This window comes from Oncorhynchus nerka, linkage group LG14 (assembly GCF_034236695.1).
Source record: "Oncorhynchus nerka isolate Pitt River linkage group LG14, Oner_Uvic_2.0, whole genome shotgun sequence".
NCBI lineage: Eukaryota > Metazoa > Chordata > Actinopteri > Salmoniformes > Salmonidae > Oncorhynchus > Oncorhynchus nerka.
The window spans coordinates 50,528,574-50,550,728 of NC_088409.1; the positions used below are offsets into that span (position 1 = coordinate 50,528,574).

The following is a 22,155-nucleotide window of genomic DNA, read 5'->3' on the forward strand; positions in this document are numbered from 1 at the left end:
AGCATCCCACTCCACATGTTTCAAATGTAACTCTAGCTCCTCAACAGTGAATGAGTGCCCTCTCCAGGACAGAACTGTGAAGGTTCTTATTCCTATGGTGTAGAAGAGGGACTTGGTACAGGCAGAGGCAATGCACTATTTGCTACACAGAAGTGTGTGTGTGTGTGTGTGTGTGCAACATTCCTCTACTGTCGATGCACAACATTATCACAGTCCTGGACGTGATTACTCTGATTTTCGACTCTCTCCTTTGTTTGAACTCTCTTGGCCCTGTGGCGAATGACTAGAAAAAGAGTAGGAATGTGAATGTTGTCTTATCTGACTTGGCTGTCTTATCCACAGGTATGGAATGGATTGTCTCATCCAGTTTGAGGACTTTGCCAATACCAATGCCTTCCGTCTGCTGAGCAAGTACCGCGACCAGTACTGCACGTTCAACGATGACATCCAAGGTACAAGTATCCTTCGATTGCAAAATGCCCATATCAATTGCACAGAGACTCAATAACGTGCTCTCACAAGAACCCACACACATGCACCACACACACACACGCGCACACACACACCACTCCACACTTCACATGCACTCAAACTCCCTCTCGATCAATCATCCTCCTTCCCTTTATCTCTCCCTCTCTATTTCCACTTTCTCTTCTTCCCTCCCTCCCTCACACACACCCAACCACCCATTCATCCAATCACTCAGTTTAAATCAGAGAGCTTGTTCATAGAGCACTAATTCAAATGTCAAACACACACACCGAGCCCCTGATCCCTCTCTCTCTCCAGTGGGTTGGGTTTGATAGAGTCCTGTGGAAAACAACAGTAATGTAACAGTAAGTCCAGAGACTCCAGACTAGGGCTGTGTCCCAAATGGCACCGCTATTCCTTCTATAGTGGACTACTTTTGACCAGAGCCTTATGGGCCCTGTGTGCACTATGTAGGGAATAGGGTGTCACATTTGGGACATAGCCACACTTTTTGTATCCTTAATGAGACCACAGTATCAGTCACACCATGTCTGAGGAGCCATTAGTTTGTCTGTCAAATAAAACTACTTTCCCCAGAAATTAGCCCTAGTAGCCGTTGTGATTTCTGCAGGCTAATCTAAACCATATTTTCTCTCTAATTCTCTGTCTCGGTAAATCTGCTTGCTATTACTGCAGGCAACATAAAGGGCAAATTGACACTCTCTCACTGCAGTAGTAACTCACTTGAGGAAAGCTCATACTTGCAGGTCTAAATCAATATGTCACTCTGTCTCCCCAAACCCCCCTCAGGTACCGCTGCAGTGGCGGTGGCCGGCCTACTCGCTGCCCTTCGTGTCACCAAGAGCAAGATGTCAGACCATACCATTGTATTCCAGGGTGCAGGGGAGGTGGGTGCAGAGCTCTTGTCAATGTGCAAATTCACTCCTTTTTTTTCTGCTCAGAAATGCAGCAGACTGATTGCCCCTAATGACATAATCAGAAATAACCACAGACCAATGCTTCAAATTCTCATTCCCAATCACTGAGCTTTTTATTTAGGTCTAGTAGACCACTAGGCTGTGCTCAACAGACCATGTCTCTAATAAACAGGAGAACATGGAAATAAAACTGTGATTAGCACAACATCATTTGTAATGGGGAGACATTTAGAATGTATTTTCAGCCTCTGGGGCTCTTGGCCTAACTGTGAACCATAGTACCCCCATCTTCTTTAAAATGCCTTGTTTCATATGTTTTCCATGTTGGTGGAGGACCACTTTGTATTGAAAGGGAAGCAGATGGTAATGTGTAGAACTTGAGTGTATTTACAGTAAAGGGTTATTGTGCTGAGAACAGAAAAACAAGCCTTTTCAAGCGTTTCACAGACCTACAATGAATTAAATCACACAATTTAAAGGTGTGCATTAATATAACTGGAGTCAAGATTTTAATAAGTACGAATGATAACTGGGTAAATTGTTTGCGGGTTTAGGGGTGAAAGCTAGGGACTTATTTCTTGTTTGGTCAGGGAAGTGAATGGTGGGGCACAGAGGCATTCCTATCACATCTGCTTTCTCTCTCCCGCTCTCCCTCCCTTTTCTCTCCCTCTTGTCCCCAGGCTGCGATGGGGATAGCTGACCTCATCACGATGGCGATGGAGAAGGAGGGACTCTCCAAAGACGAGGCTCTGGGGAAGATCTGGATGGTTGACTCCAAGGGTCTCATCGTCAAGGTGATACAAGTACCTCCGCTCTGGCCACTCTTCCAGGGTCACTCATCCCCTGTAGAGTAGACACAGCTCTGTCTGGAGTTCCCACTGTCCTGACCAATAGGCATGCATATATTCATGATGTATGACATGACTGACCGAATCTCAGTTTACTTCGCAAATTGACTGAATTGATCCCAACCCTTGTTTATTATACATGAACTGAAAGATAGACATGAGTCTGAATGAGAGTCATAGCTCTCATAGTTCAACAAGACCGGTAGAGTCTGTCATGGGATGAACAACTTGTAGATGTTATGCATTTAATTAAGGGTTTCACCAGATGCTGACAGGGTGTGGGTGAGTTTGAGCCTGGTTGTCTGCCAGTCCTTTGAGTCCGTTGTTGTATTGACACAGGCTACTGTATTGCATTTATTTCAACAGAGAACTGCCACAGTCTTAGCCCTGTCATGGTCCACATGTGGTTGGCGACTGAAGAACTACCCAGAGATTGTCATCTGAGGCGTGTTTGTGGAGTCAATTCTGTTTGATGAATGATAAGAATAACGCTGCACAGTGCGCACACAATTACACCAGAAGCTGGTATTGTGTCCATGCTTCTGTCATTGTATGACCTTTTCCAGAACTGTCTGTCTTGAAAAGGTCATTCTGACCACAGGGTTGATGCAATAAAAGATGAAGAGGGAATTGTTTATAGAAGTAATCCTTATTTGATCAACTAAATTATGAGGCTTTCATGCAGGCAGAAAGACAGACATGCAGGCAGAGTGGTGGTGCCTGTTGATATTCCCTTTAAAGGGTTCTGGTAAAGTCACTAACTCCATGGAGCCTTTGGCAAGCTGGATGTAAGTGTGTCACCAACTCTGTAGACCAGCATTGAGTCAACACTGCCCTCTAGTGACCAGAACACATAGCACTTGACTCCACTGAAACCCCATCAAGCTTATTTCCCTTAAGTGGGTGAGGGTGGAGAAGTCTAGAATCCTTGGCTCTTGCAGATAGTCTTTGTGTCTGTGTTTGAATTCCTCTATGTATTTATTTCAGAGATTATCAAAGAGAACATTCAGTTGTTGGCATGTGTAGAAACAAGCTCCATCATAATCTGTCTTCCAACTATCTCTCTTCCACCCTCAGGGAAGAGACCACCTGACCCATGAGAAGGAGAGGTTTGCCCACGAACACAAGCAGATGAGGAACCTGGTAGATGTGGTGCATGAGCTCAAACCCACAGCCATCATAGGTAATACACCAATCAACTCACTGAGGAGGAAGGGAGGGGGTCAATTGGATTTTAATTGAACCTTTATTTATAAATCAAATCTAATTGTATTGGTCACATGCATGTGATTAGCAGATGTTATTGTGGGTGTAGCGAAATACTGTGCTTCTAGCTCCGACAGTGCAGTAATGTCTAACAAGTAATAATCTAACAAATTACACAACATATACCCAATACACACACATCTAAGTAGGAATGAATTAAGACTATATACATATGGACCAGTAATGTCAGAGCGGAACGGACTAAGATACAGTAGAATAGTATAGAAAACAGTATATACATTTGAGATGAGTAATGCAAGATATGTAAACATTATTAAGTGAATGAGATACAGTAGAATAGCATAGAAAACAGTATATACATATGAGATATGTAATGATATGTAAACATTATTAAGTGAATGAGAGACCGTAGAATAGTATAGAAAATAGTATACAGGTTACAATTCAATACAATCCAGTAAATCACTGAGATTAATTGAAATTCCAATTACCCAATATCTCTCCAGGTGGATAGAGGTTTTACCACCCCTGGGTTAGAGTTTGTAGTGGTCTGCATGGTTAATGTGTTCTCTCGTGGGTCTTATTCATTTCGGATACACCGTAGCAAAACGTTTTGCAATGGAAAACGAAAGTGCGCATTTCGTATTGGATTTAAGTTCAGGTAGTCCCTCCCTATTTCAGTCTGTTTTCTTCCTTTTGGTGCCTAATGAATACGATCCTGCTCTCTAGGTGTGGCAGCCATCTCTGGAGCTTTCACGGAGGAAATCATCAGGGACATGGCCTCGTTTAACGAGAGGCCGATCATCTTCGCCCTTAGCAACCCCACCAGCAAGGCAGAGTGCACTGCCGAGCAGTGCTACACCATCACAGAGGTACCGGAGTGCGTCTGAAGTGTCTGTGTACTTCAACACTTGATCAGTTCCGTGCTTGAACAGTATGTATACTGAAGATAGTAGAAGTGAATGCATTGTGTTTACTGGTTAAATTGATGGCTGAGACTGCGCGAACGACTCAAACCACTGACTTCCTGTCCCGTCCACCTGGACGCCTCTTCCCCAGAGCTAAACAAAGGAATCACGTTCTGCTCAAGTGTTACTTGGGTTTCTTCTGCCTCATATTTCTGAACAGCTGAAATAAAAACCCTGTGGCGATTTAAACTAACGTTCCAAAAATGTATATATTTTGTAGGTTAATTTAGGATGGAGGCTACAACCCTCTCTGTCTGTTGTAACTTAAGATATTGCCGTAGCATAAACATAAGCAGGACACAGTCTAAACAGTCTGCATTTTAACCTCAAAACTGTTATTTCGCTTTTCATTGGTCAACACCACACAATATGATTGACAGCAGAATTTAAATTTTCCAGTATTCCACCTCTGGGCAGCCGAACGTCCTGCGTTTTCGCCAGAGTACTGTCGGTTCTAATCCCGCACATGCTACAGAAGGTTCAGTTGTTTAGAGATCGGGAAGAGGGGGCCAGAGAGAGGTCCAGAGAATTCGGCCCTGCAGCCAATCCATAAATTGATTAAGAGCACATATTGTACTTACTACAATGACCCTGGGGGAAAGTTCATTTAGAGAGGAGAGAGGTTGAGTCTGTGTGTATGTACAGTATATGCACAGTAATATATTTTCCTGTGTTGATACCCTCGACACTTGTTTGGTCCAGGGGCGGGGCATCTTTGCCAGTGGCAGTCCATTTGACCCCGTGACCCTTCCTGATGGGCGGACGTTCTTCCCTGGCCAGGGCAACAATGCGTACGTGTTCCCAGGAGTCGGCCTGGGCGTCACCGCCTGTGCAATCCGACACATCACAGATGAGATCTTCCTCACCACCGCAGAGGTAAACCACACACACACATGCATCCATCCAATTATCAGTTCATTTACTTTCAAATAGCTTTGTGGCAGAGCACTCGTTATAATATCATCTTAATACACACACACACACACACCCTCCAACTCTCACTTCTTCAACTGACTCTCTCTCTCTCTGTATCTTCCTTCCTATATGTGGCCTGTCTCTTTTTCAACACACTCTTCCATTCTCTCTATCACTTCCTATTCAACTCCCTCTCTATCGCTCTCCTTTTGTATATTTCTTCTTCTCCTTCTCTATTCATGTATTTTCTCCAACTCAATATCTCTCTTTCACTTTCCGTATTGCTTTCTCTATTTTTTTTTCAACTCAATCTCGCTATAAATCTTCCCCCATGTCTCACCCTCTTTTTTCTTCCCTCTTCATCTTCACTCCTTCCTGGAGACCCTACATGAAAACTACTATAGTTTACTATAGAATACTACAGTACTTACTATATCATTCTATAGTAAACTGTAGTATACTGTAGAATACTACAGTAAACACTACAGTATTATCCGCAAAAAAAACACTGTAGTAAATGCTACAGAAATGTCTGCAAAAACACTTTTTAACTACAGTAAATGCTACAGTATCTGATGTGCATATACCTTGCCCATCCCCCTCCCCCATATCGTAAGTTGTGTCACAACTACATTTCTCCAGTAGGTTTCCTGAAGGAGAAAGACTCCACTTCTATGTCAAATATAATAAAATACTATAGGAAATACTACAGTAATGTCCACAAAAACACTACATTAATTACTATAGTATATACTAGTTATTTTACAACAGTATTTATACTATAGTTAACTGTAAATACTACAGTATACTACTGTAAATACTTCAGTATTCACTGAAGTCTACAAAAACATTACATTGAATACTACACTAAAGTCTGCAAAAAACACTACAGTGAAACAGTCTGCCTATAGATCATTAAGGAAATCACTTAAAAATGTCCTCACGTCTGTCCCCAGCTCAGTGGCATGGCAAATATAATAATATCTCTGTGAGCCCAGTCAATAAACCATCCGGGAAAAAATGCCCAAACTGAAAACCTCTCATTGGCTTTCGCACAAGAACAGCCTATCAGCTCGCTTTGCTCTGTGCTGCCTGGCTCTGCAGACATGGGAGACGATTAAAGCTTCATGGTGATGCATAAGTGGGGGTGCATTACTGAATGACAATTTCATATTTTATTTGATACTGTCATCATGAGCCTCAGGCATATGAGAGCCACTCAGCCTACACTCAGCCTCAGGTAGACTGAGGATGGAGGATGGTTACGCAACAGCAGGAGGGGGAGGGTGGGATGAATGTCAAGTCTTAGCTACATTATCTACACTGATTGCCACCCATTATACCCTCATGCCGACCCTACCGGTATATCATATCAAAATCTAATCAAATTTAACTTGATTTAAAATGCATTCCAACGTCTCAATAGTCTTTACAGTAAAATGTGTGTCTGTTAAGGTATGCCAAATATCTGCTTGTGACTGTGTGTGCGTAACGCATCCATTTGGTTGCTCTCTGACAGACCATTGCTGACCTGGTGACGGAGAAGGATCTGTCAGAGGGAAGACTGTACCCTCCCCTGAACACCATCAGAGATGTCTCTCTCAAGCTGGCCGTGACGGTGAGAGCACACACACATCTGCACGCACACACACACACACACACACACACACAAACATGTCCTTAGGTCTTCATGCTTCCATACCCTCAATCGGTCTTCACACTTACACTGAGTATACCAAACATTAGGAACACCTTCCTAATATTGAGTTGTCTTGCCCATTCACCCTCTGAATGGCACACATACAAAATCCTGCTTTAACCTGTCTCATCCCCTTCATCTACACTGATTTGAAGTGGAGTTAACAAGTTCGGGGATCATAGCCTTGCCCAGGATTCACTTGGTCAGTCTATGTCATGGAAAGAGCAGGTTTTCTTAATGTTTTGTATACTACTCAGTCTATACAGTGTACACCTATGAACTATTGTGTGTGTGTGTTTGCGTGTCTTACAGATCGTGGAGTTTGCCTATGAGCACAAGTTGGCGACGCTGTACCCGGAGCCTGAGGATAAGGAGGCTTTTGTGCGCTCCCTGATCTACAGCCCTGACTATGACGAGTTTGCTGTGGACTCTTACCGCTGGCCAGAGGACGCCATGACCATCCAGTCATGCAAACTGTGAAGTGGTGGAGAGACGGAGGGCGAGGGACATGGGGAACAAAGGAGAAGTGATCCAGGATGGGAGTGAAGGAGACTACAAAAGTGCAATATAATCAAGACAATGGTGATTGTGATTTTAATGTGAAAGAGAAAATATCTTAATGAATGTGATAGATACGAGCCGAAATAGACATGATCAAATAAAATGGTTTAAATGATTGTTTACTTCATATCTGCTGTCATTGTGTTTGTTTGTGTGTCTACAGTACTATTAGGGGTTTCTTGGGTAAGGTTTGGGCATTACCATTGTTTGCTCCCATTGGGAAAAACCAATCTTCAAAGCTAACAGAAAATGTGTGTATAAAACATATAACTAGGAGAAAGACTGTTGGCTGTGATGCACAGGGTGAGAGGAGAGTGGGTCTTTGATGTCACATGTTAGATGTCTCCACTCAGCCATCACAAAGTAGCATGACTAACTCTTTTCCCATGGATATACTGGTAAGAATCGGTCATCCATACACAAAGGCCGGGGTTATAGAGAAGCGTGTTGCTCTGTCAACAATGTGCCTATTAAAAGCAATATTCACAATGTTCGTGGGCACCACATTCACTGTCAACTCGGCGGATGTTGGCTTAAGAGTAAATTAGAGTAAAACCGTGAAATGCTTTCTTACGATTCCTTGCCAACAATACAGAGTTTAAAAATAATACAAAAATACAAATAAAATAGTAACATAAGACAAATAAAATAAAATACACAAGAATGAAGCTATATACAGGGAGTAGCAGTACCAGATCAATGTGCAGAGATATTTGAGGGAGATACTTTTGTATATGTCATGTATGTTAACACCCCTTCAAATTTGATTAATTCAGCTATTTCATCCACACCTGTTGCTGACAGGTGTATAAAATTGAGCACACAGTCATGCAATCTCCATAGACAAACCTTGCCAGTACAATGGCCTTACTGAAGAACTGTGACTTTCAACATTGGACCATCGTAGGATGCCACCATTCCAACAAGTCAGTTCGTCAAATTTCTGCCCTGCTAGAGCTGCCCCGGTGAACTGTAAGTTCTGTTATTGTGAAATGGAAACGTCTAAGAGCAACAATGGCTCAGGCACGAAGTGGTAGGCCACACAAGCTCACGTAGTGCGTAAAAATCCTCTGTCCTTGGTTGCAACACTCACTACCTAGTTCCAAATTGCCTCTGGAAGAAATGTTAGCACAATAACTGTTCGTCGGGAGCTTAATGAATTGTGTTTCCAAGACTGAGCAGCCACACACAAGATCGCCATGAGCAATGCCAAATGTCGGCTGGAGGGGTATAAAGCTCGCCGCCATTGGACTCTGGAGCAGTGAACACGCGTTCTCTGGAGTGCTGAATCACTCTTCACCATCTGGAATTGGCGGATGCCAGGAGAACGCTACCTGCCCCAATGCATAGTGCAAAGTTTGGTGGAGGAGTAATAATGGTCTGGGACTGTTTTTCATGGTTTAGCTAAGGCTAAGCCCCTTAGTTCCAGTGAAGGGAAATCTCTTCACCATGCAGTGACATTCTAGACCATTTTGTGCTTCCAACTTTGTGGCAACAGTTTGGGGAAGGCCCTTTCCTGTTTTCACATGACAATACCCACGTGCACAAAGCGAGGTCCATACAGAAATAGTTTGTCGATCTGTGTGGAAGAACTTGACTGGTCTGCACATGGCCTTGACCTTAACCCTGTCGAACACCTTTGGGATGAATTGGAACACCAACTGCGAAACCAGGCCTAATCGCCCAAGTCGGTGCCCGACCTCACTAATGTTCTTGTGGCTGAATGGAAGCAAGTCCCCGCAGTAATGTTCCAACATCTAGTGGAAAGCCTTCCCAGAAGGGTGGAAGCTATTATAGCAGAAAATGGGGGACCAACTCTATATTAATGCACATCATTTTGGAATGAGATGTTTGAAGAGCAGGTGTCCACATACTTTTGGTCATGTAGTGTATGTACAAGGCAGGGTAAAGTGACTAGGCATCATAATAGATAATAATAAGAATAAAAGAAAGAACAGCGTATCAGCAGCAAATGATGTGTGTTTGTTGTGTCGGTACGCATGTCTGTGTTATGTGGTTGTGTGTGCATATGTAGTGAGTGTGTATTAATGTGTGTATATATTGTCTAGTGAGTGTGCACAAGGTCAGTGCAAGATAGCCAATTAATGGTTATATGAACTATTTAGCAGTATTATGGCTATTTAGCAGTCTTATGGCTTGGGGGTAGAAGCTATCTCGGAGCCTATTGATACGAGAGCTGACACCGCCTGATATAGAGTTCCTGGATGGCAGGGAGCTCAACCCCAGTGATGTACTGGGGCTGTCTGCACCACCCTCTGTAGCTCTTTGTGGTCGAAAGCGGTGCATTTGCCATAACAAGAGGTGATGCAGTCAGTCAAGATTCCTTCAATGGTGCAACTATATAACATTTTGAGGATCCAAGGGCCTATGCCAAATATTTTTCGCCTCCTGAGAGGGATGAGGTGTTGCCGTGCCCTCTTCACGACAGTGCAGGTGTGTGTGGACTACAGCCCTGTGGGTGGGGTCTCTCCCCTCTTTCTCCTATAGTCCACGATCAGGTCCTTAGTTTTACTGGCGTTGAGGGAGAGGTTGATGTCCTGGCACCACACTGCTAAGCTTCTGACTTCCTCCCTGTAGGCTGTCTCATTGCTGTCGGTGATCAGGACTACCACTGTTGTGTCATAAGAAAACTTGAAGGTGTTGGAGTCGTGCATTCCCAGGCAGTCGTGGGTGAACAGCGAGTACAGGAGGGGACTAAGTACACACCCCTGAGGGACCCCCGTGTTCAGGGTCAGCGTGGCGGAGGTGTTGTTTCCTACCCTCACCACCTGGGGCCGGCCCATCAGGAAGTCCAGGATCCAGTTGCAGAGAGAGGTGTTCAATCTCGGGCTCCCTAGCTTTGAGGGGGACTATGGAGGGGGACTATGGTGTTGAACGCTGAGCTGTAGTCTATGTACAGCATTCTTACATAGTGATTTATGACAATACATTGCATATATAAGGTCTTTCTTTGAGGGCCTAGTTATACCCTCACACAGGGGTGTTAGGAGTATCCTGTCCACATCAGGCCTGCAAGTCACATTATGCTGGATTGCAAAGTGATGTGTAATTCCTATTGGAATCCAGCTAGAGTTGGGATATCCAACAAGAAGAATTGTTAATCACCCGCAACCTGCATTCAGAATGACTGCCAGGGTAGTGAAGATTGAAAACTGGAACAACCAATTGCTAACAGATTAGATTAGTTTAGAAAATGATATGTTATTTTTCTTTGGTTGATACATGTTATGCTACACAATCAATGCAAAAACAACTGATATAACAATCAAACAAACAATGTTGAAAATCTCACTGCAATAGAGCATGCTGGGAAATATATGGTTCTTTGTAGAACCATTTTTGCCTTCCAAAGAATCAAAGAACCCTTTCTTCCAAAAACGGTTCTTCTGATCAAAACAGTTCTTGGTAGAACCTTATCCCTTCGCAAAGAACCCCTTTGGAACCCTTTTTTCTGAGTGTATTGTCCTTTTGCATGTATGATGTCTCATTGGAGGTCGTAGTAGGTTTTCTTGTATGCATCTATGTCCCGTTCCTTGTCAGTGGTATCTGTATCCTTTATCCTAGGTGGATATTGCCTTAATCCATAGTTTTTGGTTTGGATATGTTCATATAATCACTGTGGGGACGACATCGTCTATGCACTTATTGATGAAGCCTGTGACTGTTGTGGTAAACTCCTCAATGGTATCGGATGTATTTAGGAACATAACAAAACAGTCTTGTATCCTCACATCTGCTTCATCCGACCACTTCCATATTGAGGGCATCACTGGTACTTCCTGTTTGAGCACGAGAATGGAGTCGTGGTCAGATTTGCAGAAGGGGGCCATTGTATGCGTTTCTGTGGGTAGAATAAAAGTGGTGTAGAGTTTTAACGCCCCTAGTATTGGTCAAAGTGAGGTAGGACGGTTTTATGCCTCCCCGCGTTAGTCTCCACCCACCAGAAACACTGCCTCTGGGTGAGCTGTTTCTTGTTTGTTTATGGCCCCATACAGTTTGTTGAATGTCAGAATTGATGTAGACAGGCATGATAATTATGGTTGAGAACTCTCTTGGTATATGATTAATTAAAATCACAATTGAACCAACACCCATCAATTTGTGTGACTACCTGGACCTACCATTTGGTTTTGAAGTATTGACACCAAACCATATGTTTTGAATGAAAAGTATTATAATAGACATGAAAGCGCTCATCATTTCAAATAGGCCACATGTCATATTAAACAGCATATAAATATTCTAAATAGGTCAGGAGCCAGACACAGAGCCTGAGAATTATTTATTTATTTCAAGGCTATAGCCTATAAAGAAATGTATTGTGAAACATTTGCAATTGTGACACACCAGGCTGGTAGGAAGTCAGGGATATTAATTAAGCACTCAGCATTTAAACAACATGTTTTTGTATTAAATCATCAAAGTCTATAAATTGTGCATATAAGCTGTGACTTAGAATTAAATACAAATTAAATGAGCAATGCATCATTGCCTTTGAATTCATTTTTAGAAACACCATGTATTTGGCTTCAGGCTCATGTGATAGTGCCTGAAGAGCAAGCAGGCCAGCAGCGGGGGATTTTTATTTTAGGTACTGTGGGGAAAATAACCCAACCAGGCCTCCCGAGTGGTGCAGCGGTCTAAGGCACTGCATCGCAGTGCTAGCTGTGTCACTATAGATCCTGGTCCGATCCCAGGCTGTGGCCGGCCTTGACCGGGAGACCAATGAGACCGTGCACAATTGGCCCAGCTTCGTCCAGGTTAGGGGAGGGTTTGGCCAGCTGGGATGTCCTTGTCCAATCGCACTCTAGTGACTCGTCTGGCGGGCCGGGCGCATGCACGCTGACTCGGTCGCCAGTGTGTACTGTGTTTCCTCCAACACATTGATGCGCCTGGCTTCTGTGTTAAGAGAGCAGTGTGTCAAAAAAACAGTGTGCCTTGGCGGGTTCGTGTTTCAGAGGTTGAACGGCTCTCGACCTTCGCCTCTCCTGAGTCCGTATGGGAGTTGCAGCGATAGGACAAGACTGTAACTACCAAATGGATAACATGAAAAAGGGGTAAAAAAAATATAATAATACATAAATAACCCAACCAAAGGGAAAGCTCCTTGAAAAATGGAATATGCCAGGCCTATTGGGCCAAAATCAAATCAAAGCCTATTGTATAGATAATAGAACAAACATGAAGGAAACTTTTAAGAGATCAGATTTTTTGTATATAAATACTTTGCTACAATGACACACTTAATTAGCTAACCACATCATTCCTTTCTTTTAACATGTGCACGTAGTAAGTACACCATCATGCTTTTGGGATTTGTGTCTTTTCAGATTCCACAATGATTCTTTGGTTGTGGACATTACATCACAGCACTCCCTCTCCTGCTCTTCGTCCTCATCTTTGTACGTCACCATGATTTTGTACCTATGTGATTTTACAGTTTTTTTAATGAAAATATTAGTGAACTCCATGACCGTAGCTAAAGCAAGGGCCTATAGCAGCACACAAGTAGACTACAAATGCATGCTGGGCCGGATATGCCCTGAGCTCGTGAAGTGAGCGCTATTGGAGTGGGAGAAAAGGTCGACACTCCAGCCGTTGGGAAGCTCCACTCACATACTCTGGTGTCAGTCATCATATTGTTTGATAGATTCTTAAAAACCTTATTGTCTATACAGCCTCTTGAGAAGAACTCGATTGTTTTGTTTTGAGTCTTCAGTAGGTCTTCCAGCCCCTGGTAAGACGGACCTTATTCCGCCTAACGAGAGAACTGTCTGAGACATTATTCGTCCGTCTGGCTATTTATTTGAGAAGTTCCAGAAGTAAAGTTAAAAACATTGTTTGTGATGTTCTCTTTTGACGACGGAGTAAAACGAATAAAAACACTGACACTGACTTCAGCACAGTGAGAGCTACCCATGGACTGATGCTGCTAAGCAGTGACCTTTTAACTTCTGCCTGGGTGTGAGAAGTGGTCAACCCCGTAATACAGATCACTTGCTCAAACAGGTGACTACGTCCTAACGCACCATGTTAGAGAGAGCTGCACACATGGAGATGTTTCCCCCACGTTGTCTAGGCACTTGGACGGTCACCCGCGGTGGCCTGCTTTATTTTGGATAACTGTATGTCATTACTGGCCCTCACCATTTCCACCACTGCCCACTCCTCCTGGTCGGTCAGCACACGGCCATGGCCATCACCATGGGGCCAGAGTATACTGTCACTAGATCGTACTGTAAGAATACTTACTGTAACATGTTTTGTGAATTTACAATATGTAATTTACTGTAAAAGTAATGGTAAAGCATAGTGCATATTCTGCAGATTTACCGGTTTTCTTGGCTAAATGTTCTCATGATCGAAATGACCTTTGATCTTTTCAGATTGGGTTGAACTAATCTGGCAGCCTCTGCCATGGTAAGGCCTCTGTTTAAAAGCCTGGGCAAAACACTCACTGGCATGAAAATAGGAAAGAATGATCAGTTCACGAAGGAAATTGCAGAATTATGTACCCACTATTCAAAGTGAATAGAATAAAAGGGAAAGGTGTAGCTCTCGTATTTGATAAACTGTACATTGTAGAAACTATCAGAATCGTAAGGTTCAGAACTTTTGTGAAACATCACAGCACAGTTTTTTTTTAAATGGATGGTGTTCGGAGATAGATGGGAGGGGTTGAGCGCAGCTGAAGGTTGGAACTAAAAACAAACAAAAGACAACTGATGTCAAATATACTGTGTCTGTAAAATGTATATAGTATTACTGTATGAGCTTGAAGTAGAAGCCTAAGTGTTGTATTCCATTAGTTTACTCCAATTAGGGAGGGATGGTAGGGTTATGGGAGAATAATACAGGAAAATATATACAATATATATTTAAAATAATATATATTCATAAAAACTGTTACGGATACAGGTATCCTGTGTGTGTGTGTGTGTGTATCCTGTGTTCTTTTCTCTCCTTCTCCCCTCACAGGTGAAAATCATCAATCACCAATCCAATCATCAATTAGAAGACACACCTACTCCTGTTTCCTACCCAATCACAGTTCCTTTCCCTTGGTTTAAAAACCCCATCAGTTGTTTGCTCTAGAGCTCAATCTCTCTCTAAATGCCATGTCTGTAGGTCACGCTCTCTTTTTGTATGAACCTCTCTTTTTGTATGAACCTCTCTTTTGTTTAAGCACCTCCATAGCACTTTGTCATCACCTGTGAGTATTGTTTTGGTTATGGTGTTTGTTTACTGGTGGGAAAAGGGGAAACCAAGACAAGTCGCCCATGGGCATACACTACCCGTAGGTAAACTTTGTTAAATACACTAGTTAGAACTGGGCGGACCACCCACTGTATTTTTGGTTAGTTAGTTAGCTGTAGTCTAGCTTAGGGGTGTTTTTGAATACTTATTGTTTCTTTCCTTGGGTCCAGCTCAGCCCCTTTTCCTGCTCCCCCCATTACCGTGTGTTTATTAATAAACCCTAAGTTTGACGGTAGATTTCAGTAGTCGTGGTTATTTCGTTCTCACTTTTACTTTGTCACAATTATAATTTGCATGAGTTATGTTACGGGTCTCATTACCATCCCCCCTAGACTGTCGGGCCAAAAGGGATTCGTAACAAAAACATTTATGGGGGATTGGAAATGATGCTGTCACGACTTCCGCCGAAGTTGGTGCCTCTCCTTGTTCGTTCGGCGGTCGTCGTCACCGGCTTTCTAGCTGCCACCAATCTACGTTTCTTTTTCCATTTGTTTAGTCTTGATTGTACACACCTGGTTCCCATTACATTATTATTAATTCCCCATTTAACCCTCTGGTTCCCATTATGTTTTGTGCGTGTTCCTTGTTTAGTGTTATCAGTCTTCTGTGTTATGGTGTGTTTTCCCTGCGTGGAATTTATGGTTGATTTATTTTTTTGATTAAGTACGTTATTTTACTCAATTCTGTGTCCTCACCTCTGCATACTGATACATGGCAGATGCAGACAATTACATTGATAGAAGCCACAGAAATATAAAAGCAGCATGTAAAGTGCTGGTCCCATGTTTCAGAATTGCGCTACCGAACTGCCCCTAATCAAAACGGCCTAAACTCAGCCGTCAGAAAACACAGAAGTCACTTTTTTCAATGTGTCAATCACTCTCGAGTCATCTGGGACCCACGAGCTAAGCCCAAGGGACTACTAGGGGGGCACTTGAACATTCGTAGTGTCATTCCAAAAAGTGATCAAATTCAACATCTACACAGACTCCAACCTTGACTTCCTCTGCCTCTCAGAGACATGGCTCCATTAAAAACTCTCCATCTGCTGCTTTGATTGTGCCTGGCTACAATGTCTTCAGGAGAGACAGGATTGAAGGAAGAGGAGGGGGTCTGATGATTTACATTAAAGAACATATCCGATGTAAACAAATTGAGGGGTCATGTGATAATGAACTAGAATGTATTGGCCTGAATGTTACAATATCTCACCAAATGTCTTTTACCCTTATTGGAGTGTATAGACCACCTTCTACCAAATGTTTTTTTTGATCAGTTTAATAACATGCTTAGGGAATGTGACTTTGGGAAAGAGGTCATCTTAATGGGAGATTTTAATATCAATTATGAGGGCAAGTCTTGTAGGAAAACCCTCAATCGGATCACTAATACCTCTGACCTTACACAGCTAGTTAAAAGGCCAACCAGGGTGACTTGTTGCTCTAAAACACAGATTGATTTGGTGTTCAGTAATAAACTAGAGAAAGTGACTAAATCATTCAATATGGGTACTGGGCTATCTGATCATAATCTGACACTTATAGCCAGAAAGCTGTCTAAGAGCAGGTTTAACATCTCTACTGTTAGAAAGCCGGATCAACTAAGAATACCTAAGAGTGAATTATACTATTTTGAAAACTCAATTGAATTAGCTGGAATGATTTCTTGTCCTATACAGACGTGGAAGCTGATAGTCAGGTTTTTCTATCTACAATCCAGACTACAAATAAAGAAAATCAAATCCAAACCTGGCCAAAAAAGCATTCTTCCTTGGCTAAATGGAGAAATCTGAAAATTGATGAAAGGAGATTATGCTCTAAAAATATCCCTAAGGTCCAAATTAGAGCATGACAGACATAGGTTTACCATGTTGAGAAATAAGGTGATGAAAGAAATCATATAGGCCAAGGCATACTCTTTTAACATAATTGGTGAAGCAAAGGGAAATTCTAAATTGATCTGGGAGAATCTAAAAAAGTTAACAGGGAAAGACTATAGTAACACAACAAAAAGACTAGAAATCATGGTGAATAACAATCTAACACAGGATGCAGTCGAAATGGTAATAGCCTTCAATTCCTACTTTATTGACTCTGTCAGGGTACTGACACAGAACCCCTCCACTGGTTTCTTTGGCTCAGTGCTAGTAAATGACACTCAACCTGTTTTCATCACAAGGGAGGTTTCTGAGTCAAAGGTGAACAAGGTGATTAGCTCACTAAAGAACTCTAAAGCCAAAGATGTGTTAGGGCTGGACTCTACCTTTCTTAAAAACTACAAAGAGTCACTCATTGGCCCCATTACTAAGGTCACCAACACATCTATTGGTCTCTGGGTGTTTCCAAAGGTATGGAAGTCTGCCAAAATAACGGCCATCTTTAAATCGGGCGACCCTGCTGATGTGAGTAACTACAGGCCCATTAGTATACTACCTGTGGTGTCAAAGGTTGTTAAAGTGTGTAGCAGAACAACTGATTTCCCACCTCAACAACAGCCCCTTCACATTACACTCCATGCAGTTTGGCTTCAGAGCGAAACACTCCACAGAAACGGTCAACTGCTTTCTTCTGGAAAATGTGAAGTCCAAGATGGACAAAGGGGGCGTTGTTGGGGCTGTGTTTCTGGACCTAATGAAGGCTTTTGATACTGTTAACCATGAGATTCTCATCACAGAATTGTCCAAGTTCAACTTTTCCCTCGATGCCTTGAGATGGATGAAATCATACCTTGAAGGCAGAACTCAGTGTGTCAGAGTGAGCAATGATCTTTCGCCCACTCTTAGCTATGATGTGGGCGTGCCTCAAGGGTCAATACTGGGGCCCCTCCTGTTCAGCCTGTACATTAATGGTCTGCCTTCTGTCTGTACTGGGTCTGAAGTTCAAATGTATGCAGATTATACAGTGATATATGTGCATGCAAAGAGCAAACGAGCTGCACAAGAACTCACTACTGTAATGGTCCAGGTTACAAAGTGGATCAGTGACTCGTGTTTGCATCTCAATGTGAAAAAAACTGTTTGCATGTTCTTCACAAAGAGGGCAACAGATGCTACTGAGCCAGATGTCTATGTGTCAGGGGAGAAGCTCCAGGTGGTATCTGATTTTAAGTACATTGGCATCATACTTGATTCCAACCTCTCTTTTTAAAAAGCATGTGAAAAAGGTCATTCAGATAACAATTCAACCTAGATCATTTCCGATTTATACAAAATTGTTTGACTACAGAGGCAGCAAAACTGTACTTCAAATCTATGATACTCCCCCACTTAACATACTTCTTGACTAGTTGGGCCCAAGCTTGCTGTACAACATTAAAACGTATTCAGTCTCTCTACAAACAGCCTCTCAAAGTGCTTGATAGGAAGCCCAATAGCCATCATCACTGTTACATCCTCAGAAAGCATGAGCTCCTGAGTTGGGAAAATCTTGTGCAATACACCGACGCATGTCTTGTATTCAAGATCCTAAATGGCCTGGCTCCCCCTCCACTCAGTATTTTTGTTAAACAGAAAACCCAAACATATGGCAGCAGATCCACAAGGTCTGCCATGAGAGGTGACTGTATAGTTCCCTTAAGGAAAAGCACCTTTAGTAAATCCGCTTTCTCTGTGAAAGCTTCCCATGTCTGGAATGCACTGCCATCAGACACACAACTGCACCACATATCACACTTTCACAAAATGCATGAAGACATGGCTAAAGGTCAATCAGATTTGTGAACATAATCCCTAGCTGTGTATTGCCGCTTTCCATGTTGTCTGTTGTCTGTAGCTTGTGAGGTGTGGAAACACTGTTGCTTTTATGAATTTTTTTCTTGCTGCTTTTTGTTCTATTTTGCTCTGTCTGTATGCTATGTCTTGCTTGTCCTATGTTGCTCTGCGTGTGGTCACTGCTCAATGATAGTCTATATTGTAATTGTTTTTAATAACCTGCCCAGGGACTGCGGTTGAAAATTAGCCGGCTGGCTAAAACCGGCACTTTTACTGAAATGTTGATTCATGTGCACTGGCCTTGTAAAAATAAAACTCAATTAGCTGAAATAAAAAAAATCCCAGACATTTTTCATATGCACAAATAGCATATTTCTCAAAAAGGTTGTACACACATTTGTTTACATCCCTGTTAGTCAGCATTTCTCCATTTCCAAGATAATCCATTCACCTGACAGGTGTGGCATATCAAGAAGCTGATTAAACAAACAGCATGATCATTGCACAGATGCACCTTGTGCTGGGGACAAAAGGTCACTTTAAAATGTGCGGTCATGAGGCGTATTTCTGTCTGTAATAAGCCATTCTGGGGAGAAAAACTCATTCTGATTTCAATTGACTGATTTCCTTATATGAACTGTAACTTAGTAAAATCTTTGAAATTGTTGCATATTGCATTTATATTTATGTTCAGTATATTTGCAATAATAAAGCTCACCCCCCCCCCCCCCAAAAAAAAAAAATAAAAAAAATATCTTACCATAAAATGCTTACTTACAAGCCCTTAACTCTATTTCTTGAACTGCATTGTTGGTTAAGAAAATATTTACTAAATAAGCTAAAGTTAAAAATTACATAAGTATCACAATAACGAGGCTATATATACGTTGGGTACCGGCACCAAGTCAATGTGCGGGAGGTACAGGTTAGTTGAGGTAATTTGTACATGTAGGTAGATGTAAAGTGACTATGCATAGAGGGTGCCAATGAAAATAGTCTGGATGGCCATTAAGCTGTTAAGAAGCCCTTTGGACCTAGACTTGGCGCTCCGGTACTGCTTGCCGTGTGGTAGCAGAGAGAACAGTCTATAACTTGGGTGAGGTGACTGGAGTCTTTGACAATTTTTGGGGCCATCCTCTGACACGTACGCACTACCCTCTATAGCACCTTACATTGCAACCGGTCAGGATGCTCTCGATGGTGCAGCTGTAGAACTTTTTGAGAATCATATGAAAAGTATTATGAGCATTGCATTGTGAAAGGTATTTGTAGATGAAACACTGAGGTTTGTTGAAAAGGTTACTGTGTGATTTTGATTGTTGTATATAGCCAATTGAAAATGTTCTTAAAGTTAAAAAAAAAAAAAACTTTTGATGACCTGTTTAGATTTTTATACTAAGAGTTGTGAAATCTTACCACAGTACCAAAGCAATAAAAAAATGAAATAGTCATGTCTATTCTATTATCTATACTTCTATGATTTCTATAGGTTTCCTATGGAAAATTGAAAGTATAACTTAAAACAAGAGATCTTCCCATTCAAGTTAACTTTCTCTGATGAGCAGACTTCCAACCATCTTTGTGGTACCATTTGAAAGTAGAATATATAGTTTTTTAATTGCAGTGGTGGGTATTCATGGAGCCAAGGGAAGTCAGGCTTCCGCAAAACATTAACCAATATATATATATTTTTTATTACCTTTTTAACTCACTGTGTTTCATAATTTCCCTTCAATTCGCAAGAGGCTGAATGTATCTCACCGGAGAAAGCATCCGAGCCAGCGAAACAGCGTCCCTCTGTATGTATGTGTACCCCATATATCTGACGCTGTCTGGCCAAAAAGAGTATGACATTGTTGCATTGAATGCAAGGGAAGCCAGTGAGCATTTGGCCTCCCTTGATTAAAAAAAAGTATAAAATAATAACCAATCAGCGTTGAGCTAAACTGAGTGAGCTCAACAGTGAATGGTCCTCAAAAAAATGTGTCAAGGGAAGCCAATTTGGACTTGGCTTCACACCAATCACATCGAGAGCTAAATGTAATTGACAGAAAAAATGGGCATCTCGTTGTGTTGTCCTCGGGTGGCAAGCTATCTAAAGTTGGCCCTTTCCTAAATTAGCCATGGATGGAGATAGGGATTTGGACTTGTGGTTTTACTTAATTCTCCGTACTGGCCAATGATTATAACGGTGATTCTTATCCAACCTTTAAATTCATACAAGGCCTGAGAGGATGAAAGATCAACATGTAGCTAGTTGTAGTAGGCTGATGATAACTAGCTGGCTCATTGTTGCCCATGAAAGGAACTTATGAGCAAGCATTTTAGCCAGGTAGCCTATGACAACAAAAACTATAAGCGTACTGCATGACAGAGTCATAGACCGTTTGTCAACATGAAAGAGAGGAGGATGACATTGGCGTAGGGTGAGTCAGCGTTTTTTCTACTTGAATGCACGCACACACACACAGAAATCAGAACCATGGACAGCCAAATCATATTTAGCTTACGTTGATTGGTAAATTGTTTTTGGTATCTTTTAGTTGTTACGGTATTAGACTAAGCATAGGCGATTTGATGCTGTTGAAATGGTACTGGAATAGTGGAGGCAGCTCCTGTTTTCTTTGCGACTTGCTGTAGGTCATGTATCTCTCTGGTTCTAAATCAATAGTTGTTTAGTAGTCCGAAAATGTCGGAAACATTAACTTGCTTGAACATGCTGTAGGTCATGTAGCTGTTTGTTACATGCAATATGGTTTGTGGATTTCACCGGACAGAGGTTGCTGTCTTGTTTTGTGATGAAACAAAGGTGTGCCACTGTGTCTTCTTATTGTCTCGGCCTTAGGCTGTCACGCCCTGACCTTAGAGATCCTTTAAATTCTCTATTTGGTAGGTCAGGGTGTGACTAGGGTGGGAAATCTATGTTTATATTTCTTTGTTGGCCGAGTATGGTTCCCAATCAGAGGCAGCTGTCTATCGTTGTCTCTATTTTGGGGATCATACTTAGGCAGCCCTTTTTCCCACCTTCTGTTGTGTGATCTTGTCTTTTTGTGCTGCATGTGTTGCACTCCTAGCTTTGCGTTCGTTGAGTTGTTGTTTTTTGGTGGAACATTTATATTAAAGAAAATGTACGCCTACCACACTGCACCTTGGTCTTCATTTAACGACAGACGTAACATAGGCCTATATATCACGGTCGCAAGGCATATGAACTAACAGGTCATAGGGAAAACAACTATATTATCACAACACATGTAATATGGCTTTTAGGGGGGTTGGCTTCCCCAGAGTTTAAAAAAAAAAAAAAAAATTATGAGAAAATAGTTTGACAACCTTGTTTGTAAGCTTTTAAATGATATCAATCTCAACTGTTAATCTTTTCCAGAGATGAAGACATGGATATCTCATGGTATGGTGGGGTATGCAAAATAGGGTATCTTGAGCACCTTTATCTCTTGAATGTTTTTGCATTGAGGTCCAAAAAGGCCCTTTCTGAGCGCTTCAACAATGGGCAAATATGTATGGAAGGTTTTGTTCCAAT

At 42.0% G+C, this 22,155-nt stretch overlaps 1 protein-coding gene across 1 annotated transcript in view; it reads left to right on the top strand.

Annotated features, from left to right (window-relative positions):
- The window catches only part of LOC115141395 (NADP-dependent malic enzyme-like), a 123,016-nt gene extending 115,262 nt beyond the window's left edge, over positions 1–7,754 (top strand). The window contains exons 7-14 of the mRNA XM_029680207.2: positions 343–452; positions 1,282–1,379; positions 2,090–2,203; positions 3,335–3,440; positions 4,214–4,356; positions 5,155–5,328; positions 6,887–6,985; positions 7,379–7,754. Of these exons, the coding sequence (XP_029536067.2) occupies positions 343–452; positions 1,282–1,379; positions 2,090–2,203; positions 3,335–3,440; positions 4,214–4,356; positions 5,155–5,328; positions 6,887–6,985; positions 7,379–7,546 (1,012 nt within the window). The 3' untranslated portion in view covers positions 7,547–7,754. The remainder of the gene's footprint in view (positions 1–342; positions 453–1,281; positions 1,380–2,089; positions 2,204–3,334; positions 3,441–4,213; positions 4,357–5,154; positions 5,329–6,886; positions 6,986–7,378) is intronic.
- Positions 7,755–22,155: the final 14,401 nt, after the last annotated feature.